Here is a 26,908-nt window from a genome sequence, read left to right as displayed (position 1 = left end):
GCATGTGAAGCGTCTTGGGTAAATCATGGAAAGTTTTGTGGAGCCTGGATGTGGAAGAAAGGGAGCTGTGGTTTCGGTGCATTACACATGACAGCTAGAGACTAAGTGTGAACGAAGGTGGCCTTTGTTTTCTTTTCCTCGCGCTACCTCGTGTGCATGTGGGGTGAGGGGCGTTTCATTTCATGTGTGGCGGGGTGGCAGCAGGAATGGATGAAGGCAGCATGTATGAATATGTACATGTGTATATATGTATATGTCTGTGTATGTATGTATGTACATTGAAATGTATAGGTATGTATATGTGCATGTATGGGCATTTTATGTATATACATATGTATGTGGGGGGGGGTTCATTCTTTCGTCTGTTTCCTTGTGCTACCTTGCTAACGCAGGAGATAGCGACAAAGTATAATAATTGTAAAAAATATATAACCCCGAGGAAAATGAAACATGATAAGTTTCCAAGTGCACTTTTGTGTAATGATCACATCGTCAGGGGGATGCAAGATTGAGATAAAAGATGTAGAACAGTCAGTTGATGAGGAAACGTAGCAAAGGCTGTCCTAAGTCTTGTATCTCCCTTAGTGATGTGATCATTGCAAGAAAGTGCACTTGGGAACTTAATGTTTCATTTTCCTCTTGGTTATGTGCATATACTAGATCATGCACACTAGTGTGACTGCTTGCTATATGTATATAGAGGGACAGGTGAGTTGTAGTTTGAGTTTGAATGGAGAATAATTGGATGTGGTGTTTTAGATATCTGGAAGTGAACAGGCAGTGAATGGAACCATGGAAGTAGAAGTGAGTCATAGGTTGGGTAAGGGGCAGAGGTTCTGGAAGCATTGAAGTCTGTGGAAATGATCATTATCTGGGAAGGCAAAAATGGATATGTTTGAAGCTACAGTAGTCCCAACATTATTATGTGGATGCGAGGCATGAGCTCTAGATAAGACTGTGTGGTTGAGGTGGGTGTGTTAGAAATGAAATGTTTGAGGACAGTATGTGGTGAGGGTTTGATCGAGGAAGTGATGAAAGAGTAAGAAAGAGGTTTGGTAATAAAACAAGTGCATTTGAGAGAGCTGAAGAGGTTTGCTGAAATGGTTTGGACATATGGAGAGAATGAGTGAGGAAAGGTTGACAGAGAGAGAGATATGTTTGTTAGAAGTAGAGGGAACAAGTAGAACAGGGAGACCAAATTGGAGATGGAAGGATAGAGTGAAAAATATTTTGAGTGATTGGCTCCTGAAAATGCAGTAGCGTGGAACAGAAAGAATTGGAATGATATGATATGCAGGGGTTGACTTGGTCATTGTGGACTGCACCAGGGCTTATGAAGAATCTAGGGTAAACCATTGAAAGGTCTGTGGCGTCTGTTTGTTGATATGAGCTGTGGCTTCAGTGAATTACACGTGACAGCTAGAGAATGGATATGAGCAGATACAGCCTTTCTTTGTTCCTAATGTGGGAAATGGCAATCAAGTGTAGAAAAAAATATGTTTTCATACATAATCGCTATTTCCAGAATTAGTGAAGTAGTAACACAAGGAACAGATGAAGATAGGCCGCATTAACTCGTGTCCATTCTTTAGCTGTTGCGTAGTTCACTGTTGAAACCACAACTTCATAATCACAACCAGACCACACAGAATTTTCCATGGTTTCCCCTGGCAGCTTCATATGCTTATGTTCAGTCAGTTGACAGCATTTTGACCCCAGTATAACACACCGTTCCAAGTCACTCTATCCTGTGAATCCTTTTCACCCTCCTGCATGTTTAGGCCCCAGTCACTTAAAATCTCTCAGGAGGGGTTCACAAATCATGGAAACTCACTTGGCTTGGCCACACCCTTGAAGTTCCAAGTGGGAACAGGCATCAGAGGCATAGGTAGATAAGAAATTAATTGAAATTTGTCTTGATTTGCATAGTTTCTGCCTTAGGGTTACTTTTTTTGTATACATGATAATGATATGGTGTGCATAGTTTTTTATTGTCAATAGGATTGCAATCTAAAGTGCAGATGCCACTTAATCTTACTAAGAGGAAATAGCAACTTCACATCATATATACAGATCTTTTATTTGGAGCTTCTTGGGCATATCTGCATCAGCAGAATGGATAGTTGCCTACCATTGCACTTGTGCAGTAAGTCTGCAGTTTTCATCAGGAGAAGCAGATGTTAATGGGTATCATGCTGGGTGAGGCACTAGGGGCACAGGAGGCTTGCAGAAGATCTTTTCTGTGCATGCTGCCATACTCATTATAAACAAACCCACTATACATTATGCTGATGCAAATATGCTAGAAGTGTTCTAAATAGAATGTTTTTGTATATCATACAAAGTTACTGTTTCTCTTCAGCAAGAATAAGTGGTATCTGCATTTTAAGTAACATTCCTAATGCTATATAAACCATGTTATTTATCGTATATGAAAAAATAACCATAAAATAGAAACTGTTGCTTAGCAGTACAAATTATATTTGTTTTATGTATAAATATGATTCAGTTCATTAGCAGTTTTACATGATTAAGTGGGAAAATAAACTACACAGTTATTGAGAGTTTGTATGCACATGGAATGCACTTTTGTCAGAATAGTTCGAATTATTAACGTGAGAGATTCCTGCTTCTACTTAAAACCTCTGGGGGCTTTGCTTTTAAAGTACCATTTTTCTGCATCAGCTTTTGTCTTATTATGATTGCTATGGGAAAGTGAAACATTTTGGAAATCAAAACTTTGAAAATAGGAACTCGGTTTAGTAGTTTATTCTCTAGGCTTTGGCCAGTATTGGCATCATCTGTTTAGTAGTTTATTCTCTAGGCTTTGGCCAGTATTGGCATAAAAGGGAAAAATAAAGCATAACAGTTACATAGTAGTTGATATATAGTTGACTCAAGAAATCAGTAACATCACCATCAAAACATTAGAGTCTACCCCTTCCCTCATTATCCCATATGTACTTGGACTTAGCTCTTGTGTAAATAATTATTATACCAGGTTGAATCACTTTATGTTAGAAAGATTATCCTGGGATAACTCATGTGGGTTTCCAGATTTGTTTTCCATCATTCCCATCATCTCGGTAGATGGCATTACAAATACTTGTTTACAGACCAACTGTGGAGTCTTTCTAGGTCCCCTTGTAACTTGAAATCCTCCTTGCTTTTCAGTTCCATCATGACATTTGCATTGTCTGCAAACATTTTCAGGAAAGAGTCCATACCTTCTGGCAAGTCATTCATGTACATCGAGTAACTGTCCTAGAACAGAAACATTTGGCACTCTACTGATTTCTGCTCATCTTAAGAAGGCTTCTCTGACATGCATCCTTTATGTAATTACCTCCATATACTGTAAGGGGAAGGAGTTTTATGCTTTTAAGGCCCATCTCTTGAACACTTTCTCTCACACAACCTTGTCAATTCTTGTATCATGTCTGCATTTATCATGTCTTCACTCAGCTCATTACATTCATCCACTATTTTTTGTTCTGTATAAGTACTTTTTAAAAAATTTTTTTTAACAGGTTTCTTGCTCGATTTTATATTATGTCTTTTTGTTCTGTCCTTATATTTTTCATTGTTATTGGTATCAGTCTGTTTTAAAAAGGTTGCAGTCGTATTACCCCTCTTTCTCGTCTTCTCCATGTTGGGCAAATTTAATGCTTCTAGCCTCGTAACTCAGCTCTCTTGGCTCTCAACTTGCATGATTCTGGTCCCATCTTTGTTGCCCTTTCTTGGACCTTTGTAAATTGTCTGGAATTCTATAGGTGCAGTGACCATACTAGAAAAGTACTTATTGATTTGGTGTAATGGGGGATGTGAACAGCTTGCTTAATTTTTCCCTATCCATAAATTAAATTCTTAAATTAAATCTATAAATTTGTGCTACCTCGCAAACGCGGGAGACAGCGACAAAGCAAAGTAATAATAAAAATAATAACAAATTTAAATGCTGTACTGATATTTAACAGCATACAAATTGTCTACTGTACTGTTCTAATGTAGGACTCTGGGAGAGCAGGTTAGAGACAATATCAACTACAAGTCCCTTTCATGTAGATCCCTACAAGTCATTTCCTGCTAGATAATATTCATATTGAGGTCTTTTTTCATTGTGTCCTACCCTTTCTACTTTCAGTATATTTAAGTTGAATTTTGTCAGCCATCATATCAGACAAACTTTGGAATCTCTTTTTATCCCTGTGGAATTACCTGTTTGTATTTACTTACTTGTAATGTATGGGGAGGATCTTTTACATTTGTGTGTGTTTAGGTAGCAGGAAGGAGATGTACTGAAACTTGTTGCATAATAATATTTTTGTTTTATTAATGCACTACAATAAGTATGTTGCTGAAAACAGTAGAGTTAGAGAACAAAGCAGTCATTTAATTGCAGCAGAAAGTCATTTAGTTGCCAAGACAAGAAAGATTGGAGGGGGGGGGACAATACATATTTAGAATTTTGTTATAAAGAATTTAATCCTAGTAAATAGATTAGTTTTCTAATTCAAGAGTTATTTTTTAATGAAATTCCAGTAAACTGGCTGCCATTATGTGGGGGATGGATGTATTTTATATGAGCCATTAGTACTGAATTGGTGTTTGTCACATGGCTGTGGATTGTTACATAGAATTTGGGAACATGGAACAAGTAGTGATCAGGCTTCCTGATTCTTACAGTTTCTCACTCTTGATAAAAATTTAGAACTTTTGAATTTTTTTTATTTGAATATTAGTTTCTCATTCTTATAAAAAATTCATGCGAACCTTAGGTTAACATTCTCATGATTGATATACTTTGGTAGATATCCTTATATATGAAGTTCTTATTCTCATGACGCATTGAAATTAGTGAATATCGTTAGTGAAATAGATGCTTTTGTACTGATAAAGATTTTTGAACCTATCAGTTAGTTTTTTAAAAGATCAAGTTTAGCATCATGGTACAGTATAAATTAAAAGGATTGTTGGGAATATTGCTTTATGCTTGATGGAAGTTTGTCAGTGCCATGGAAGAAAGAGGTCTTGCATCTGAAGAAGGAAATGAATATATAATCAAGCTTTAAGGGAAGTATATATATATATATATATATATATATATTTTTTTTTTTTTAATACTTTGTCGCTGTCTCCCGCGTTTGCGAGGACAGCGACAAAGTATAAAAAAAAAATATATATATATATATATATATATATATATATATATATATTTTTTTTTTATTATACTTTGTCGCTGTCCTCGCAAACGCGGGTGTGTGATGTCTCCATGGTTGTTTAATTTGTTTATGGATGGGGTTGTTAGGGAGGTAAATGCAAGAGTTTTGGAAAGAGGGGCAAGTATGAAGTCTGTTGGGGATGAGAGAGCTTGGGAAGTGAGTCAGTTGTTGTTCGCTGATGATACAGTGCTGGTGGCTGATTCATGTGAGAAACTGCAGAAGCTGGTGACTGAGTTTGGTAAAGTGTGTGGAAGAAGAAAGTTAAGAGTAAATGTGAATAAGAGCAAGGTTATTAGGTACAGTAGGGTTGAGGGTCAAGTTAATTGGGAGGTGAGTTTGAATGGAGAAAAACTGGAGGAAGTGAAGTGTTTTAGATATCTGGGAGTGGATCTGGCAGCGGATGGAACCATGGAAGCGGAAGTGGATCATAGGGTGGGGGAGGGGGCGAAAATTCTGGGGGCCTTGAAGAATGTGTGGAAGTCGAGAACATTATCTCGGAAAGCAAAAATGGGTATGTTTGAAGGAATAGTGGTTCCAACAATGTTGTATGGTTGCGAGGCGTGGGCTATGGATAGAGTTGTGCACAGGAGGATGGATGTGCTGGAAATGAGATGTTTGAGGACAATGTGTGGTGTGAGGTGGTTTGATCGAGTGAGTAACGTAAGGGTAAGAGAGATGTGTGGAAATGAAAAGAGCGTGGTTGAGAGAGCAGAAGAGGGTGTTTTGAAGTGGTTTGGGCACATGGAGAGAATGAGTGAGGAAAGATTGACCAAGAGGATATATGTGTCGGAGGTGGAGGGAACGAGGAGAAGAGGGAGACCAAATTGGAGGTGGAAAGATGGAGTGAAAAAGATTTTGTGTGATCGGGGCCTGAACATGCAGGAGGGTGAAAGGAGGGCAAGGAATAGAGTGAATTGGAGCTATGTGGTATACCGGGGTTGATGTGCTGTCAGTGGATTGAATCAAGGCATGTGAAGCGTCTGGGGTAAACCATGGAAAGCTGTGTAGGTATGTATATTTGCGTGTGTGGACGTATGTATATATATGTGTATGGGGGGGGTTGGGCCATTTCTTTTGTCTGTTTCCTTGCGCTACCTCGCAAACGCGGGAGACAGCGACAAAGTTTAATAAAAAATAATATAATATATATATATATTTTTATTTATTTTTATTTATTTTTGCTTTGTCGCTGTCTCCCGCGTTAGCGAGGTAGCGCAAGGAAACAGACGAAAGAATGGCCCAACCCGCCCACATACACATGTATATACATACATGTCCACCCATGCACAATATACATACCTATACATCTCAATGTACACATATATATACACACACAGACATATACATATATACACATGTACATAATACATACTGTCTGCCTTTATTTGTTCCCATCGCCACCTCGCCCCACATGGAATAACAACCCCCTCATGTGTGTGAGGTAGCACTAGGAAAAAACACCAAAGGCCCCATTGGTTCACACTCAGTCTCTAGCTGTCATGTAATAATGCACCGAAACCACAGCTCCCTTTCCACATCCAGGCCCCACACACTTTGCATGGTTTACCCCAGACGCTTCACATGCCCTGGTTCAATCCATTGACAGCACGTCGACCCCGGTATACCACATCGTTCCAATTCACTCTATTCCTTGCACGCCTTTCACCCTCCTGCATGTTCAGGCCCCGATCACTCAAAATCTTTTTCACTCCATCTTTCCACCTCCAATTTGGTCTCCCACTTCTCCTCGTTCCCTCCACCTCTGACACATATATCCTCTTGGTCAATCTTTCCCCACTCATGCATGTGTACGTGTAGGAAGAGAGGAAAGTGATTGGTTCTCAGTGAATGTAGGTTTGCGGCAGGGCTGCGTGATGTCTCCATGGTTGTTTAATTTGTTTATGGATGGGGTTGTTAGGGAGGTGAATGCAAGAGTTTTGGAAAGAGGGGCAAGTATGAAGTCTGTTGTGGATGAGAGAGCTTGGGAAGTGAGTCAGTTGTTGTTCGCTGATGATACAGTGCTGGTGGCTGATTCATGTGAGAAACTGCAGAAGCTGGTGACTGAGTTTGGTAAAGTGTGTGAAAGAAGAAAGTTAAGAGTAAATGTGAATAAGAGCAAGGTTATTAGGTACAGTAGGGTTGAGGGTCAAGTCAATTGGGAGGTAAGTTTGAATGGAGAAAAGCTGGAGGAAGTGAAGTGTTTTAGATATCTGGGAGTGGATCTGGCAGCGGATGGAACCATGGAAGCGGAAGTGAATCCTAGGGTGGGGGAGGGGGCGAAAATTCTGGGAGCCTTGAAGAATGTTTGGAAGTTGAGAACATTATCTCGGAAAGCAAAAATGGGTATGTTTGAAGGAATAGTGGTTCCAACAATGTTGTATGGTTGCGAGGCGTGTGCTATGGATAGAGTTGTGCACAGGAGGATGGATGTGCTGGAAATGAGATGTTTGAGGACAATGTGTGGTGTGAGGTGGTTTGATCGAGTAAGTAACGTAAGGGTAAGAGAGATGTGTGGAAATAAAAAGGGCGTGGTTGAGAGAGCAGAAGAGGGTGTTTTGAAATGGTTTGGGCACATGGAGAGAATGAGTGAGGAAAGATTGACCAAGAGGATATATGTGTCAGAGGTGGAGGGAACGAGAAGTGGGAGACCAAATTGGAGGTGGAAAGATGGAGTGAAAAAGATTTTGTGTGATCGGGGCCTGAACATGCAGGAGGGTGAAAGGAGGGCAAGGAATAGAGTGAATTGGAGCGATGTGGTATACCGTGGTTGACGTGCTGTCAGTGGATTAAAACAGGGCATGTGAAGCGTCTGGGGTAAACCATGGAAAGCTGTGTAGGTATGTATATTTGCGTGTGTGGACGTATGTATATACATGTGTATGGGGGTGGGTTGGGCCATTTCTTTCGTATGTTTCCTTGCGCTACCTCGCAAACGCGGGATACAGCGGCAAAAAAAAAAAAATATATATATATACACGGATGGGGGAGAAAGAATACTTCCCACGTATTCCCTGCGTGTCGTAGAAGGCGAGTAAAAGGGGAGGGAGTGGGGGGCTGGAAGTCCTCCCCTCTCTCTTTTTTTTTTTTTATTTTCCAAAAGAAGGAACAGAGAAGAGGGCCAGGTGAGGATATTCCTTCAAAGGCCCAGTCCTCTGTTCTTAACGCTACCTCACTAACGTGGGAAATGGCGAATAGTTTGAAAAAAAAAATAAGGAAAAGGAATCGCTGCATAGAAAGTAAAGGACCTTGGATGCGTCAGTAGAAAGTAGTTACTGTGAAGTATTTTGGCACTGCTTTGAGTTAGAAGTTGTGGGATGACAGAAAATTCTATGAAAATTTGATTAGAGATTATGGGTGTTAGTTTAAGCACTGAAGTCCGTTTAGAAATGAGACGTTTAAAGTAGAAGAACGAGGAATTTGACCAGCAGGAAGGCCTGTAAAATTCTTTTTTTTATAAAGACTAAGAGTGTCAGATATTACATTGTTTGCTATTTCTTTTTTATTATTTTTGTTTTTGCATTGCTTGCATTTTGGCTAAACAGGTTTTTGGAATAATGCGAATCAACGTGGAGAGAGTATTGGAACGTGACCTGAAACTTTCAGAACTAGATCAAGGAGCAGGTGAGAGTCCAAGAGTCTGGGCCAGCTGTTATCCACCTGCCTGCCAGCTTTAGGGAAACATTATGGTTGGGGCTTTGCTTTCACTAATTACTTTTGTTGGAGACAGACTGCATACTAACTAATATCCACACTGTTGCTCATATGTTAGAGCTTTAGTTGGAATGATAACCTTTCAGGTTGTGCTTCCAGGGGCCTCTCTTCTGAAGTGTGAAATGTCTTGTTGCATGCTGTTGGTGAGGCTAAGGGTTCTAGATTTATTGTAAGGGTCAATGGCACTTGAGTTTTGGAAGAAGCTACTTTATATATATAAGCTGTGTTTGTTGCCCTTTGAAAAATATTTTTCGCATTCATGTGTGTATTATGTATGGTTATGTAATTTTTCATTGTTGCATTTAAAGAACCCCAGTTTTCCACATTATGAAAATTAGGGAGACATCCTGTTTCACAATATTTTCCTTGGTGACAAAAGTTGATCTGTCCTGTTTTTTGGAAGGTATTTTCTAATTGCCTTTATGTTGAAAACCCAGAATATAGACTGTTGTTCTGATTATTATTTTTCCCATTGCTTTCCCTGTCAGATTTAACAAGAAATGTTGTTTGAACCTGGTATAGCAGTCTGTAGACTGTTAACTTTATTGATTCAAGAGTCATATTGGCTTTGGTTACTATAAGTTTATGAAGATCAGTTATTTGAAATTAGATATAACTGGGAAAGCTTTGAGAGTTAAAGAAAATGAGTGGACTGTAAATGAACTACACTCACTGAGGAGATGGTAGTATGAGAGAAAGAGAAATGTGGGATGGGGAGGGGTCAGCTACTGTGGGAACATTTATATGGCTAAGAATGCTTAACCATGTAATGACTATTTATGATTATGAATAAGTTGGCATGATAGAAGGATATTTAGTTGTCTCAGAGTTTGTTCTGTAATATTTACATATTTTTCACTATCAGTGAATATAACTTTTAACATACTCTGTTATACAAAAATTTGAGTAAGAATGGTGTGTGAATGTAATAGGACTTGACATGGTTTTCCTGAGCATTCTTATTATTTTTTATTAATGCATTTTGTGTATGATTTGTTTTTTCTGAATGCATGTACATATCATTGTATGTAAACATTCTTATAATGTTGAAAGATGCTCAGTCAGAGTGAACAGAAGGTGTATAAAGGGGAAAAGGGTAAAAATATAGAACAGCAAATTTGGGTACAGTAATGTACATTCTTTAGCATATGTGGATAATTGGGGTCAAACTTTAAAGCATAGTTGTAAAGATGAGTTTTCATCATTTAGTCTGCTGCTTCTTGCAAAACCAAGTATCAAATTTGATGAATAATTTTAATGTATTAAGCAGAACAAGAGATGCAGTTTTTAGTTTACTTGAGATACTTAAAATCAATGTTTTAAGCTGATTTTGACCATGTACTTATTGTATTTCTTAGTCTGCTATATGGAACTAACCATTCTTGTTCAGCTTTCCAGGTGACTATATACTATAAACTATATTGCTTGGATTTTGAACCTGGCATTTTGAGTTGAATGTAACTAATCTCTGTCCTGTCGTGGGTTTTTGTCAGTTAACTCTGAATTTCTGCATTTGAGTTTGGCTTATGGGGTTTATGTATTAATTTCATGTTAGCAGGTGTCCCATTATTATTTTGTGTTGTCATTCAAGGTGTATATGTAATTTTTTTATGATTGATTTAGCCTCTTCTTTCTTCCTCTTCCCAATCTCATTGTTATCATGTGTGGTGGATTTTTGTGAACCCTAGGTTGTCGACATCATGCGGACAAACGTGGAAAAGGTCCTGGAAAGGGATCAGAAACTTTCAGAGCTGGATGACCGTGCAGGTACCCATAATCCAGGCATTGTTTACATCTCGACTCAATTTGCCCAAATGTTTGTTCCCTGTCTTTCAGAATAAATTACACTGTTTGGTTATGTTTATGAGCTGCAGATTGACTGAAATATTGGGGTTACTAATTTGTAATGAATATTTAGACTATCTTACACTTAAGCTGAATCAGAGATGCTTTCTCTCAGAATGGTCCTTTTTTTGTTTTCTTTTTTTATATCTCGTATTAGACACCATAGTGACATGCAAAGCTCTGCATTTGCCACCAGGGGAATGTATTCAAAGATTGAGTCAGGCAGGTTTGATATTGATTATGTCATTAATTGCATTAAGCTGGACACTCGTGTTGCAGACCTTAGGCAATGAATTGGGAACATTTTGACTGATATAGCCTCACCATCATCCTCCAACCTGTCCTTTATAACTGTTACACATAGATGGCAGCTAAAGCACTTAGCCCCATGTGGAAAAGGTATACACCAGATAAGCTGTGCTAAACTCACTTTTCATTTATGTACACTGGATAGGATATGAAATGATTAAGTATTATTATTGAATGCCCTTCAGAAACTTGGTTAAGCTTTTATGTTGACAGGTTTTCTGTATTCGTTGCACTTGTCATGATTTTTGTATCAAAAGTTAATTGTATATGGTGTTTGCTGAAGATGTCAATTTTAGTTTTGTATGTTTTTGGAGCGTTATATAAAGTTGCATACTATATTGTAAGCATGGTCTTTACCACGAAATTGAGAGCGATCATGAAATTTAGGAATATTACAGAAGCTTGTATATGATAGCATAATATAAATAAGTTTCATATTTCAAGTATATGATGATACATAATGCTACGTCATTTGAATTGCAACTGATTTTTTATTCAGTCTGATGGTTGCCCATTTTCTCATCTATTAGACCTCAAAGAAAACTATTCAGGAAATGACAGCAAATCTACTTTTTGATAACCACACTTCTCTGTTATTGTGCTCTTACTGTTATTGAATGGAATTCTGGTTCAAGTGAATTAATTTTAGAATGGTAGATAATGTAGAACACACTATATGAACCTAAAATTGACAGAATATGCTTTTTTATTCACATTAGCATTAAAGGAATAAAAAATGCCATTGAAAGATCTTGTAGCATCATATTTATGCTGGATTAATGTACAGCTTTCTTCAAATTGCTAGCTTGAAGTGTTTCATCTCTTAACTGATTGGTTAATAATGAAGTATCGTATTGAGTTTCTTAATTTTTGTCTTTGCTGTAGGATGAAGATTAAAAATTTGGAAGTTTGAAGTAACTTTTTTTGGTGATTCAGATGCACAGTTCACAGAGAAATAAATGGTGGATTTTATATGTACCAAAGGGTTGTCCAAAAAAGCTGAAAACTTGTAATAAATAGACTCTCTTATTATACACTGCAAGGTCAGGAACTGACTCTTTTATTTTGGAAAGTTTCTTTGCTCAGCTGGTCATCATATCTATAAAAGTATTATTTAGATGATTCTGCAGCTTTTTAAACAGAACCATTCTGTAGAATTAGTCATTTTACTTCCTAAGTTGTCAGATGTAATTTTGGAGTGTTGAATCTGTTTGTGATGACAGTAGGCAAATGTTTTTGCCTGGTTAGTCGAAGTTGATATTATTAATATAATTGAAGATCCAGAGTTGCATTTGACAGTGTTCCAGTTTGTAGTACTGTAGTTTAACATAACTCCAGTCTTTTCTTCATCTGTGTATTTTAGTTTTTCTAATGTGCATATTCTTTTCTTGCTGCTGTCGGATGCTTTAACAGTTGACCTGATGGTGTTTCTTGCCATGCATTTTATCACCTTGTATGTTATTCTCACACTTCTTCCCAGACTTTTATGTTTATTTACAACAATATATGATACTGAACCATACCATTGAGAAACAGGAGTACATATGTATGCACAGTTCAGCTGTATATGTATTTAAGCTACAGTTTATCTATCCTGTGATAAGTTTTGCTTTGGTTAGTGTATATGTCTTTCCCTTATGAACACTGTGCCATCTTGCCAAGTTTAGGTTGTGGACATGATGAGAACCAACGTGGAGAAGGTGCTCGAGAGAGACCAGAAACTCTCCGAGCTTGACGATCGTGCAGGTATATGTAGGGGATGCATCATTCCTACAGACACTAGTTATTTTTTTTATTTGCAAAAGTACACATACATCCTTTATATTAAACATAAGGTATTGCATGGCTCTGGGTTTTTCAGCATATGTTGCCTCTCTCTGTGCCACGAGTTTGAGGTTATTTTGTTGAAAATTACTTCAGATCTTGTAATACTCTAGACTGCTAGTAGGCAGTACTCTGCACCGTTTATTCAGCTTAGTCTTTGAATCGGAACAGGACACAATGGTTCTTAGGTGAATGGTATGGCACACTTTAAATGTTCTCAGAGCTTTAAGTACCATAATTATAATGAAATATGCCATTAATGGAGCATTTGAGATTTGCTATTTTCCACTGAAATTTATTACAGCATTAATCAGATGCATGTGAGTGCTAAACTATTAAGGAAACATAAGCATTGTAGTGTGAAGATTAACAGGAATGAATAATTGGGACTTTGCAAAAACAATCATATGTTCTATGAAGAATTTAAACTGATCAAACGTTACATGATTTACATATCGTATCAGTAGACTACAGACTTCAAATCTTTGCCTGGACTACATGTGATAAAAAATTCCAATTACTCCCTCAGGAAGATGGTGCAGACGCATGGTTTTGAGAAAAGCTATTATACAGTGTTTTATTTGCAGTGATAAGAATAGACTCTTGACAGAGATATTCTTTCTGCATCCCATGCTCTAGTGTGCTGTATTTAAGATAACTAAAAGGAAAAGTGTTTCCAACAATGTTATATGGTTGTGAGGCGTGGGCTATAGATGGGGTTGTGCGGAGGAGGGTGCATGTGTTGGAAATGAGATGTTTGAGGACAGTATGTGGTGTGAGGTGGTTTGATTGAGTAAGAAATGAAAGTGTAAGAGAGATGTGTGGTAATAGAAAGAGTGTGGTTGAGAGAGCAGAAGAGGGTGCATTGAAATGGTTTGGTCACATGGAGAGAGTGAGTGAGGAAAGATTGACAAAGAGGATATATGTGTCAGATGTGGAGGGAACGAGGAGAAGTGGGAGACCAAATTGGAGGTGGAAGGATGGAGTGAAAAAGATTTTGAGCGATTGGGGCCTGAACATGCAGGAGGGTGAAAGGCGTGCAAGGAATAGAGTGAATTGGAACGATGTGATATACCGGGGTCGATGTGCTGTCAATGGATTGAACCAGGGCATGTGAAGCATCTGGGGTAAACCATGGAAAGTTTTGTGGGTCCTGGATGTGGAAAGGGAGCTGTGGTTTTGGTGCATTATACATGACAGCTAGAGACTGAGTGTGAACGAATGTGATCTTTGTTGTCTTTTCCTGGTGTTACCTCGTGCGTGTGTGGGGGGAAGGGGTTGTCATTTTATGTGTAGCTGGGTGGCAATGGGAATGAATAAAGGCAGCAAGTATGAATTATGTAAATGTGTATACATGTATATGTTTGTGTATGTATATATATGTATATGTTGAAATGTATAGGTATGTATATGTGCATGTGTGGACATGTATGTATATACATGTGTATGTGGGCGGGTTGGGCCATTCTTTCGTCTGTTTCCTTGCGTTACCTCACTAACGCGGGAGACAGCTACAAAGTATAATAATTAAAAAGAAATATGTCTATGTATGAGTACATACATGTATATGTACGTGTGTGTGTGTGTGTATGTATATATACATATGTGTATGAGAGTGTGTACCTTTCCATTTCTGTTTCCTGGTGGTACCTTGATAACATGCAAGTATGAAGTACTTGGAAAAACAGATGGATTTGTATGTTGTATTTATGGATCTGTTGAAGGCATATGATAGGGTTGATTTAGATCCTAGTGGAAGGTCTTTGAAGAGTATATGGTGTGGCAGTTAAGCTACTTGAAGCAGTGTAAAGTTTTTACCAAGGATATAAGGCATATGTACGAATTGGAAGAGAGGATAATGATTGGTTCTCAGTGAAGGTTGGTCTGCGGCAGGGATGGGTGATGTCCCCGTGGTTATTTAATTTGTGTGTGGATGGGATGGTTAGGGAGGTAAATGCAAGAGTTTTGGAGAGAGGGGCGAGTATGCAGTCTGTCGGGGATGAGAGGGCCTGGGAAGTGAGTCGGTTGTTGTTAGCTGATGATACAGCTCCGATGGCTGATTCGAGGTAGATTCTGCAGAAGTTGGTAAGTGAGTTTGGAAAAGTGTGTGAAAGGAGAAAGTTGAGAGGAAGGTAGTGAGTTTGGAAAAGTGTGTGAAAGGAGAAAGTTGAGAGGAAGGTAGGTTCAGTAAGGTAGAGATGCCTTTTGATTGGGATGCAAGTTTAAATGGAGAAATATTGGAGGAAGTGAAGTATTTTAGATATCTGGGAGTGGACTTTGCAGTGAGTGAACCATGAACGTGGAAGTGAGTCACAGAGTGGGAGAGGAGGCAAAGGTTTTGGGAGCGATGAAGAATGTGTGGAAGGAGAGAACGTTATCTCTGAGAGCAAAAATGGGTATGTTTAAAGGAGAATAGTAGTTTCAACAATATTATATGGTTGCAAGGCATGGGCTATAGATAGGGTGGTGTGGAGGAGGGTGGATGTGTTGGAAATGAAATGTTTGAGGACAATGTGTGGTGTGAGGTGGTTTGATTAAGTAATGAAAGGGTAAGAGAGATGTGTGGAAATAAAAAGACTGTGGTTGAGATAGCAGAAGAGATTGTGTTAAAATGGATTGGACATATGGAGAGAATGAGTGAGGAAAGATTGACAAAGAGGATATATGTGTCAGAGGTGGAGGGAACAAGGAGAAATGGGAGACCAAATTGGGGGTTGAATGATGGAGTGAAAATGATTTTGAGCAATCGTGGCCTGAGCATGCAGGAGGGAGAGAGGCGTACAAGGAATAGTGAATTGGAATGTTGTGGTATACCAGGGCCGACGTGCTGTCACTGGATTGAACCAGGGCTTGTGAAATGTCTTGGGTAAACCATTGAAAGGTCTGTGGGGTCTGGATGTGGATAGGGAGCTGTGGTTTCGGTGCATTACATATGACAGCAAGAGACTGAGTGTGAACTAATGTGGCCTTTTTTGTCTGTTTTCCTGGCACTACCTCACTGAAGCAGGGGGTAGTGTTGCTGTTTCCTGTGGGACGGGGTAGCACCAGAATGGATCAAGGCAAGCAAGTATGAATATGTACATGTGTATATATGTATATGTCTGTGTATTTATATGTGCATATATGAGCATTTATGTATATATATATATGTGTATATGAGTGGATGGGCCGTTCTTTGTCTGTTTCCTGGTGCTACCTCGCTCATGCAGGAAACAGCGACTATGTATGATAAATGAATCAAAAAATATAAATTATTATACTTAATTGCCATTTCCTGCATCAGCAAGGTAGCACCAGGAAACAGATGAAGAATGGCCCATCCACTCATATGCACGTATGTAGGCATAAATGCCCATTCATGCACATATACATACATATATATACACATACACAGACATATACATATATACACATGTACATATTCATACTTGCTTGCCTACATCCATTCCTGGCACTACCCTGCTCCACAGGATTTCTTTCTTTCTTTCTTAACAAGTCTGGTATTGTTAGAGGTGGTAACTGAAGCCAGCAGCGACAGCAACAAGGATGATATATAAGATTGAAGATTGCTGTATTAGTTTTGGGAGGGGGTTATTTATATCACAAACATTTTTAGACTAACATTGAATGCATTTTATATACAACATTGTTTTATAACTGCAAAGCATTAGAAAAAAATAATTCTTGTCATGGTGTAAGTAATTTGGCATTTCCAAAATTGGATATGTAGTATTAAATCATGATGTGTGTAACTTAGAGACAAGTGTTGTAGATTGAAAAGTATATCACAGTATAACAGAATAACATTTCTTTATAGCAGAGCATCTAGAGCATCTGTACTGTTAGGCAAAGGTACCATATTGTTCATTACATTACCTCATGGGCATAGGGATCTAGTGTAATATCTTAATTCTGCTTTGGAATTTATGACATCATAATGTTCATTATGAGGTGTTTATGGGAGTTGCAAGTTACGGTATTGCCTTTGAGTCGTGATGCTGCTCTGCCTACCAATGTGTAATCTAGTCCGTGGTAGTCCAGTGAAACTATAATTTAGGTGTGATTTACAGTATTTTATAGTATCCATAAAAGGAGGATTAGCTAACCTTCAGCAGGATTTCCTTTCAGGTTCAATTCAAGCCTATTATTTACATTCACAAGTCCTTCAATGACTTGCACACGTATTCACGACTTGAGCATTTTGTCACTGCATCACTGAACGGCTTTGAATTGTATGAGTGTTTATTTTAATGGGTCAAGTGCTGTAGCCATGTATTGTACCAACCTGAGGGAGTTGATTAGTTATTAACAGTTGTGTTTGTGGCCCTCACCTGATAATCCTAGTTTTATTTACTGTTTATCAAAGATTTGGTCACTGCTAGGAGGATTGATTACATACTCTGAAATGGTGCTATGTTTATATGGACTTTTAAAACCTGTAGTGGTCATGAATTATAGGTGTGTGACTTCAAAATAATGGACAACCAGGAAGCAGTATGTAAATAATCTTAAAGAAATCACCCAAGTGCTAATTAGTCTTCATTTTGGAAAATTATGGATACGTCATATCTGAACTATCATTGATAACAGTATTTACAAATCGATTGGCTTTACTGAAGCGGGCCTTTCTGATCAAGAACATTGATTGTTACACTTATCATTGTATACCTGCTTGTATGACTTGTATGGTGTGGTACTTAAGGCTCTGCAGTACCTAATGTCTTGTCTTTTCATCTCTTAGTGTTTATGAATTAGGGATTGTTTACATTGTCTTACACATCCCCACAGCATGGCTAACATCATCTTAGGGAAGCACTCCAGTAACAAAAATTTTAAATGAAATTTTTGCTGCAATTTTGCTCACATTTGTGCTGGAAAGTAACATGTGCCGTGGAAAACAAAAGCCAAGATAAAGCTGTTTTAAGTTGTAACAGTTAGCCTATTTTTGTTGTACATGGATATTTGTTAAATTGATAATTGCTAACTATAGAAAATTTTTGCGGGTTTTATTGTGAATTAGGCAATATGTTTTTGATTTTGAGGAGGTAATGTTAGAAACTTGTGCTAGGTGTTGTCTTATGTTTGGAATGAAAACATCATATGGAGAGTTAAGTAGCATATTTAAATAGTTATCCCTCTCTTACCTCTACAAAATGGATAGTAGAAAGTCAAGATTTTTTTTTTTCTTTTTATTATTACATGGTACTTCCATACTTATTTTCCTTTAAAAGATACAAATTATGTAAGTTTATGATTTCAAGCATTCAGAAAAATATTGGAGTTATTCCTTAAGATGAATTTTGTAGCCTTTTGATAGGGAATGGCATCCTGACAGGTTGCTTAGAAGTGGATTGACAAAGTTGCATGTTGACAGAGTTGCTCGTTTGTTAAATTAGTCTTTAGATGTTTATGTTGAAACAAGGTTTTGTCAAGTTGTAGGGAGCTGGACATGGCTGTCCACTCCCCAGACACAGACCTGCTCATTATGACTATCTGCTGAAATAGGAGAGTCACTTTGGCATTAGTTGTAGCTTTTTTCTTATATATTCTCCCCTGCATGATTTTTTGCCTAGGACCCTACTTTTTAAGTAATACCTAATAGTCAGAAGAGGCACTTTTCTATAATTGCATAATGAATGTATGCTTAACCTCTTACACAAAGCACACAATAGTTAGGACCTTTATTATTGGGGGGTGGGTTTGTGTAGCTTCTAGGCTGCACTACAATCGAGAGCATTCAAATATCATCAACAATTGGTTACACAACTCCATCCCAAACATCAGAAAATTTGTCAACATAGTACTGGTTTGAAAACTTTGCAAACCTCCTAACTCCCCCTCGTTTCCCTGTATCAAAGTTCTGCCTCAGCAGAGTCATGCATTCTTCCTTTTTCTTAGCCACACAGCATGATTTTAAACCTTGTCACCCCACTACCATCATACAAATGGACTTGGCTTCAACCAGTCACAACCCCTTTTGCACTGTACTAATGGCAACAAAGCATTTGACAGCACTGTTCCCCAACTTATCGTCACACAAAAGAGCACACATGCCATACACTCTTGATAAAAACTTCTCTCTGCTTTGAACAGCTTTCCTCCCACACCATATATTCTTAAGACCTTTCACAAGGTGTCTCTATCAGTCCTTTGACATGCTTTCTTCTGACCCGTAATTGCCACATACAACAGCACAGTTTAGTACACTTTCTTCTTTCACTCTATATGGTTTTACAAAATATATACTTTCACTGTGCTTCTTTTCAAACAGTTACTTTTTTATTTGCATTTACCTTCCATTTCCTCCACCTACACACTTCATAAAACAACTTGGAACCTTCTGCAACTCCTCTTCACTCTCTGCAACAATACAGTATCATCCACAAACAGGCTTGCCACTAGCCACCATATCTCACTGGCACATTCCATCTCTTCCCCCCTTTTCCCTAGTTTTGCTTTCATCTCCCATCACTCCATCCATATATATATGTTTATTAAAAAGCCATGGTGACATCTCATAGCCCTGCCTCTCACCTACATGTATCCCAGAACTTTCACTCAGCTCTCCATCCACTCTTACACATGCCTTTGCTCCTCTATAGAAGGCTATTACACCATCCAACAGATTTTCTTCTATACCTTATATCCCTACCTTATATCCTTAATACATCCTGCAAAGCATTCCACTTGATTCAGTCATATGCTTCTCCACATCCATAAAAGCTGCATACAACTTCTTACCTTTCACTAAATATTTTTCCATGGTCATCTTTACTACAAAAATCCGATCCACACATCCTCTACCTTTCCTAAAACCCCTTTGCTCTTCACTTATTCTGCATTCAGTCTCTTCCATCCCTGTCAGTTGATATTCTTACATACACTTTTCCTGGTGTACTTTACAGATATTCCCCTACATTTGCTTTGAATAAAGGAACAGTAATAGCTTTCACCCAATCCTGAGGCACCACCTTGTTTCCATGCATAATTACATATAAGATGCATCCTGTCACACTTTCTTCTCCATAGTTCAGTATTTCAGTCGAAATCCCATCCACTCCAGGTGCCTTTCTTACCTTCAGCCTCATTATTGCCCTTCTTACCTCCCTCTTTGCTTTAGGCCCCTAGACTTGTATCCTCTTCCTTCCCTCCTCCATACCATACCCATGCATGTAACAACTGCTTCCTCTCCTTCTCTCACATTCATCAGTTCTTCAAAATATTCTTTCCATCTTTCTTTCACTTCCTCCTTTTGATTCAGCAGTTCCCCTTCCTTACTTCTCACATCAACATTTCCACTCATACATCCACCTCTTTCTTTTTTCATCTCCTTTCAGTGTAGTATTCATTATCCAGAAACTTTTCACTTCTACAATCTTCATCAACTCTTTCTTTGCTTTCCTCTATCATGTCGACCCTGGTATACCACATCGTTTCAGTTCACTCTTGTTCCTTGCATGCCTTTCACCCTCCTGCATGTTCAGGCTCCTATCGCTCAAAATCTTTTTCACTCCATCCTTCCACCTCCAATTTGGTCTCCTGCTTTTTCCTTGTTCCCTCCACCTTCGACACATGTATCCTCTTTGTCAATCTTTCCTCACTCATTCTCTCCATATGTCCAAACCATTTCAACACACATTGTGCTCTCTCAACTGCTCTTTTTATTTCCACACATCCCTCTTACCCTTTCATTACTTACTCAATCAAACTACCTAACACCACATATTGTCCACAAGCATTTCATTTTCAACACATCAACCCTCCTCCGTACAACCCTATCTGTAGCCCATGTCTCGCAACCGTTTAACATTTTTGTAACTACTATTCCTTCAAACACACCCATTTTTGCATTTTTGCTTTCTGAGATAACAATCTCTCCTTCCACACATCCTTTATCACTCTTAGAAACTTGGCCCCCCCCTTCCCCCAATCCTTTATCACTCTTAGAAACTTGGCCCCCCCCTTCCCCCACCCTGTGACTCACTTCTGCTTCCATGGTTCCATTCACTGCTAAGTCCACTCCCAGATATCTGAAACACTTCACTTCCTCTAATGAGGAAAATGAAACACAGTAAGCCCCAAGTGCACTTTTGTGTAATGATCCTGAGAGGCACAGAGCCAGACACGAACCACTAACTGGAAACACTTGTGTACCAACGGTGTCTTAGCTCCATCTCTTCTTTGTATATAAACTGACTGTTCTAAATCTTCTATCTCATTCTTTTATCTACCGTGACGACGTAATCATTACTCGAAAGTGCACTTGGGACTTATCCTGTTTCATTTTCCTTGTTGTTATCAGCAGATACTAGATCCCGCACACCACTGTGACCTGCTATATATATATATATATATATATATATATATATATATATATATATATATATATATATACATATAAATTTATGCGAACACACAAACACTTATAACTGGATGTATATTTATAAAAGCAACATATAAACCTGCTTATGAAATGTTACAATGACATTCATATTTAAATGTTAGATATATACATGTTACTTTTCTTAGTATTTTACTTAATTTATTATTCTTTATGCTTAGTGATCATGAGAATGTTATTGTGGTTACTGCCTTTGTATATAGCAGGACTTGAAGGGCAAATTGTTTTCCAGTTTTTGTGAAAATATGAAGCACTCCCTACTTTCAGCTGTTGCTTATGTCTTACTGAATCGCAGCCACTAAAGGAAGTGTAGTTAGTAATGGTGTCTTTGCCCCACCCTAAGGGTTATTGGAGTTCATGGTTGAAAGGCAGCCAGTTACCAGAAAAGACATGTCCTTATGATTTACTATGGTCGTTATGAAGATTTAAAGTTTCTGTATATTGTGAATCGCAAAATTAGGATTATTAATTTGCCTGCAAGTAAGGGGTATACTGTATTTCCAATGGATTAATAGATGGTTTACATTGTAATGTTTATCATAATCTGCAAATAGGAAAGTTTAGTTGTTTTAATGGTTTAGAGAAACCAGGAGAACAGCAGCCACATTATACTATTTTACCATGACTTTTCATGTAATTCATTTGAACGGGGTCAGCATCAAGGAAAGCTTTTTACTTTGATTGTTAGGTATTTTCTCCTTATTCATTCTCAGAAGTGAGTTTTATACTGCCTTCAGTTGTTTGCCATAGCTACCTTTGTGAAAGTTGAATAATCAGGCAGAGTGAAGTATGTAGTTTTCCTATTGGATTTTTGTACCACAGGGTAATGAATAGAGAGAAAACACTGTTTATTGTAATTGTGTTAAGTTTAAAAGTTATTAGGCCACTCTTTTTCCCATGGGTAACCATTTACCATATGGGAGTAATACCATTTTAATATCTCTGTTTAAGGATCAGTAAAATGTGTAAGGATCAGTTAAAGGGAGTGTTCCTTGAGTTAAGTTAAATTTTGTGGTTGTTTATTGTTACCAAGGCCAGATGCACATCCTGAAGACATTTTAGGTGAGGTTAGCCTCACTTCCATCCAGGTTATTGATTTGTTACCTTTTGGCTCAACTGCTAGTTGCCAAACATGTGCAGTCTTATTGGTATGCTTAGTAGAGATAGCTTATTGGTGTCTGCGTATTTTAAGGAGTGTGATATTAAGTCACCGAATCATTTCAACTGTTTGAGGTAACATTTTCAGAATAGTTTTGGGTGTTATCACCAACTGTTTGTCACACTAGATGAATATCAGTGACTGGAGTTATATTTCAGTAACTGTCATCATCCATCCTTTGTGGTTTTGTAGAACATTACTGATGAGATATCCTCATTTTTCTTAATGTAATTAACAGAGTTGTGTACCTTGGAAAAATTTTCATGGCATACCACTATTTTTGAACTTTCACTCCTAATGGAAAAATCCCAAATAGAATGTAGAAAGATGATTTTTACTTGTGGGGAATAAAGTACTCCCTGATTACAAAGGTGTTGAACCCTAAATGTCTCTGGTTATCTGCAGCTGGATATATGATTGTGCTATTGCAGTTTTCTTGTTTAGTACATTAGTAAATATTGTTCGTTTTAGCACTTTTAAAGTGTTTTGGTAACACATTAGTTTATATGAGTATGTTCTTTGGCTGAAATTGTTAGATTTTTAAATGAATTACTATGCAAACTCTTCTGGAGTTTACTCTGCTGCTGCAGCAGTGTGAAATCTTACTCCTTCTCCTGACATCTAGCGGGTAATTTAAGTTTTTAAAACCTTGATTCTCCTTCATATAAGTGAGCACTATGGTCTCTGGCAACTTTGTCCCATGCCATTGACGTTGATGCTGTCTTAAAGATGCTAAGTTAAGAATTTTGAGTGGACTGAAGTTTGGACATTCAGTGAAATGCAAAATGTTAAAAGTTGAGATTTGTTGCAAGAGGGTTAACAAATATAATAGTATTATTATTATTATACTTTGTTGCTGTCTCCTGCATTAGCGAGGTAGTGCAAGGAAACAGACGAAAGAATGTTCCAACCCACCCACATACACATGGGTAGGTTGGGCCATTCTTTCGTCAGTTTACTTGCATTACCTTGCTAATGGGGGAGACAGCGACAAAGTATAATGATAATGTAATGATAATAACATATTTGTTAACCCTTTTGCAACAAATCTCAACTTTTAACATTTTGCATTTCCCTGAAGATCCAAACTTCAGTCCACTCAAAATATCATAGTATATACCATATTATACTACGTTCTCCATAATACATTAATAGTTGCCTCAGCAGCCATATTCTAGACTAGTGGTAGTCAAGTTGTGATCACGTGCTGCTGGAAGTTTTGAAAATTACACTTTCTTCAAAGATTTGTTTATGGAATTTTTCAAGATTTGACATGATATTTACTCTTAATGTAATTGCAGTTAGATATGTATTTATGTTCATGAAATTGATAAATTATCACTTAATTAGGATTTTTGTTTTTGGCTATTAATACTGCAGGGACGTACCATAACAGCACAAAGGTACCACAGGACATACCATGAACCATGAAGGTGAATTGGTTGGTTGATTGGGCGTTAGGCCTTTCAACTTTCAGAATCATTAAGGCCACCAGCATCAGGCTATTACCACCAAACGAAATATCACTTGACTCCTCCAGGTGTTAAAGGTAGTTCTAAGATCTCACTAAAACACACACTATCTTTGTAGCCTTCACAGCGGTTAAAAATACTGGTGCACAGGTATACTGGTAATACTGCAAGTACCCCCAATTATTATTTGGTAATTATATTCTCTCAAGATTTTTCCAAAAGGGTTTTCATCAGATTTTTCTTAATAGGGATTTTGCTATCCTTGGATTTCTTGAGAGGGCTTTTGTTATCCTGGGATCAGTAGTGTAACTATTCCTACACTTATGTTGCACTTGGGACCCATTCTTGAGATTTGTTAATGTTGATTTTGGTATTGCTGATGATTACTTTGAGGATGTGAAGATTTGTAATAACTTAGAAATTATATACTTTATGTACTCTTCGCAGTGTCCTTTAAGAAAAAGACAGTGTTACCCTAATTTGATCTATTTATTTGCTCTGTTAGCTGGCAAGTTAAGTGGGTATATATATATACTGATTCCAAATAATTCATCTTTTGTTTACTTAAAGCTTTTTATGAAGGTTGTTAACTGCGGTCCTGTGATTAAAGCTAGATGTTTTCATACTTGTTTAGAAGTTAAGGTACTAAATTCCTCCTCGAACCAATAGAAATTTGAGATTTGTAAGTGTTTATCTTGTAGCTCTTAAGTTTATTGCTTTTTGCTATTGATGGCAGAAGCATGAGCAACATTTGTCATGTAGCATTCGGGATCACTGTGACAAATACTCATCAGTTTAGTTTAAAGCAGTTATTTCTGATCAGTTTGATGGAGGTAATATACTGTATCACGTGCTTAGGTTTGTGTCTGCCGCTTTCAGACACTTCCTTTTGTGACTTATAACTGTCCTACATATTAGGAATGCTCACTACCTCAGTTGTAACCTTAATAAATCTGATAAAGTCGACTGGCATTGTCTATTTTCAAGTTTGATAAGTGGTCAGCAGAATTTCATGAAAATGTTGGTTTGGTGATGTTCATGTTAATTAAGAACAGCTTTTCATGTACTTCAAAATGAAATATCATTTGTTGTCATTTTAGAATAGTAATTTGCTACTTTTCATGGGCATGTTGTTTGTGATCAGTCAGTTGGAGTTGGAAAGAAGTTCAGTTTGTTTTCTTGTTCTAACTACTATCTTGTTTTTTTGTAAATAGAGAGGCATGGATGTATCCTTGCTATATGGAAGCTTCTATCTACGTCTCTGTTTATACAGATGTCTTTCATTTTGATAATCATATGTGTTCAGTTTTATTCAGTGCAGAGTAAGTTTTGAATGGAGAGAAGAGTTTTTTAATCATAGAGGAGGGTTTTAGGGCAAATGCATATCCTATCTCTCTACATCAGTTTGTGATTCCCCTTCTATTTTTTTCCTTGGAAATGTGGCTGGTACTCAGACTGTGAACCCAATGACCCATGTGGTGGTGGTGGTGGGTAGCAGAAATAACTACTCAGTTTCATTTCATTTGCTGCATGGAGCTGTAATTGTATTTCTCATCGAAGATGGTTTCATGGGAGTGCTGGATACTTTTAGTGTAGTTGGACATTCCTTGTCAGGGTCCAGTTGCCTTGATTAGATAGTATTTAGTAGCATGAATCCTTCCGGCCTCTTTTGTTACAGAATCCATCAAGGCCTTTTGACATATTGCAGATATTAAGTTGCTTTACTCAAAACATTATTTATTATAAGATTAAAAGTAGCTAAGCTTGCTTGATATTCATTACATTTGTTGAAGATTAAATAAGAAATGGTTTTTATGATTAACTTGCCAATTACTAAGTTACAGTCATTTACATTAGTCAGGTATAGTAAATATAATGATAGTACACCTGGGTGATAGCTAGGAATTCTGCTGTATTATATCTTTAAACTTTTTATAACGAAGTATAGAAACTTCATGTTTTATTGATAATATATATTGGTATGCTTCAGATGCTCTCCAGCAGGGAGCTTCACAGTTTGAACAACAGGCTGGCAAGCTAAAGAGGAAAATGTGGTGGAAGAACCTCAAGGTAAGAAGTAATGTATTTCATATTTTGCTTCATAACTTCATTTTTTCTGTAACCTATCTGCTTATTAGTAAAAAAAAAAAAGGGGGGGCTTTGATGTTCATTTTAATGTAAGCAAATGTGTTGTTTCAGATAATAACCCTCACACTTTTGGTTTTGATATCTTGTAATGATTCTTACAGTGTATCGTGTAATACTCCCTTTGGTTGGATTAGTTTCTGGGAATGTGTTCCTTTGAGAGTTTCTGCAAACAGGACCACATTTTTCAGCTTTAATTTTCTGAATTATTCCACTAGAGTCATTTAAGCAATATACTTTAGGGTTATTATTCTGAATTATTAACTTTATCAGCAAACTTCAGGGAGAGTAAGATAATGTTGTGGAAAGAAGTTGATAATGAGAAAAATGAGAGAACAAATTGTAATATGGAGGAGGCAAATGGGGAAGTGGTAATTGGCAGAGATGAAATGAAGAGAAGATGGTTTGAGTGCTTTGAAGGATTGTTAAATGTGTTTAATGATGGGTTGGAAGAGGTAGGGTGTTTGAGGGAGGGTGGGGGAATGCACCATGAGAGGGTCATAACACATGGTATGTTGAAAAGAGAAAAGGTAGTGAAAAATTTGGATAAGATGAAATGTGCAAGACGATTGGAGTAGATGGTATTGCATTTGAATTTCTTAAGAAAGAAGTGACTTTGTTGTCGAGTGGTTGGTTCGGATTTTCAACGTAAGCACAAATCATGGAGAGGTACCTGAGGAATGGTAAAATGCATGAATATTGCCATTGTATAAAGACAAGAGGAACAAAGGAGAGTGTTCAAATTACAGAGGTATAAGTTTATTTAGTGCACATAGTAAGTTGTATGGAAGAGTAGAGGTGGAGAGGGTGATGGCATGGT

The 26,908-nt window shown here is 37.6% G+C and overlaps 2 protein-coding genes across 16 annotated transcripts in view; one reads left to right on the top strand and one right to left on the bottom strand.

Moving 5' to 3' along the window:
• The window catches only part of RpL22 (Ribosomal protein L22), a 112,476-nt gene that overhangs the window by 27,225 nt on the left and 58,343 nt on the right, over positions 1 to 26,908 (bottom strand). The gene's annotated exons all lie outside the window — the stretch shown is intronic.
• Positions 1 to 26,908, top strand: part of nSyb (neuronal Synaptobrevin) — a 74,798-nt gene that overhangs the window by 22,369 nt on the left and 25,521 nt on the right. For 14 of the 15 annotated variants that reach the window (XR_011716389.1, XR_011716387.1, XR_011716390.1 and 11 more), the window contains exons 3-4: positions 10,622 to 10,700; positions 25,934 to 26,013. Coding sequence is in view for 11 of the 15 variants with exons in the window: in XM_071691094.1 (XP_071547195.1) it covers positions 10,622 to 10,700; positions 25,934 to 26,013 (159 nt within the window). In the remaining 4 variants the exon portion in view is untranslated. Of the gene's footprint in view, positions 1 to 8,764; positions 8,844 to 10,621; positions 10,701 to 25,933; positions 26,014 to 26,908 lie in introns of all 15 variants that reach the window. The other variant, XM_071691099.1, reaches the window with a different exon arrangement.

The sequence above is a fragment of the Panulirus ornatus genome, chromosome 50 (assembly GCF_036320965.1).
Source record: "Panulirus ornatus isolate Po-2019 chromosome 50, ASM3632096v1, whole genome shotgun sequence".
NCBI classification, from domain to species: domain Eukaryota; kingdom Metazoa; phylum Arthropoda; class Malacostraca; order Decapoda; family Palinuridae; genus Panulirus; species Panulirus ornatus.
Note: the sequence above shows the minus strand (reverse complement) of the source record. Positions and strands in the feature narration are given on the sequence as shown.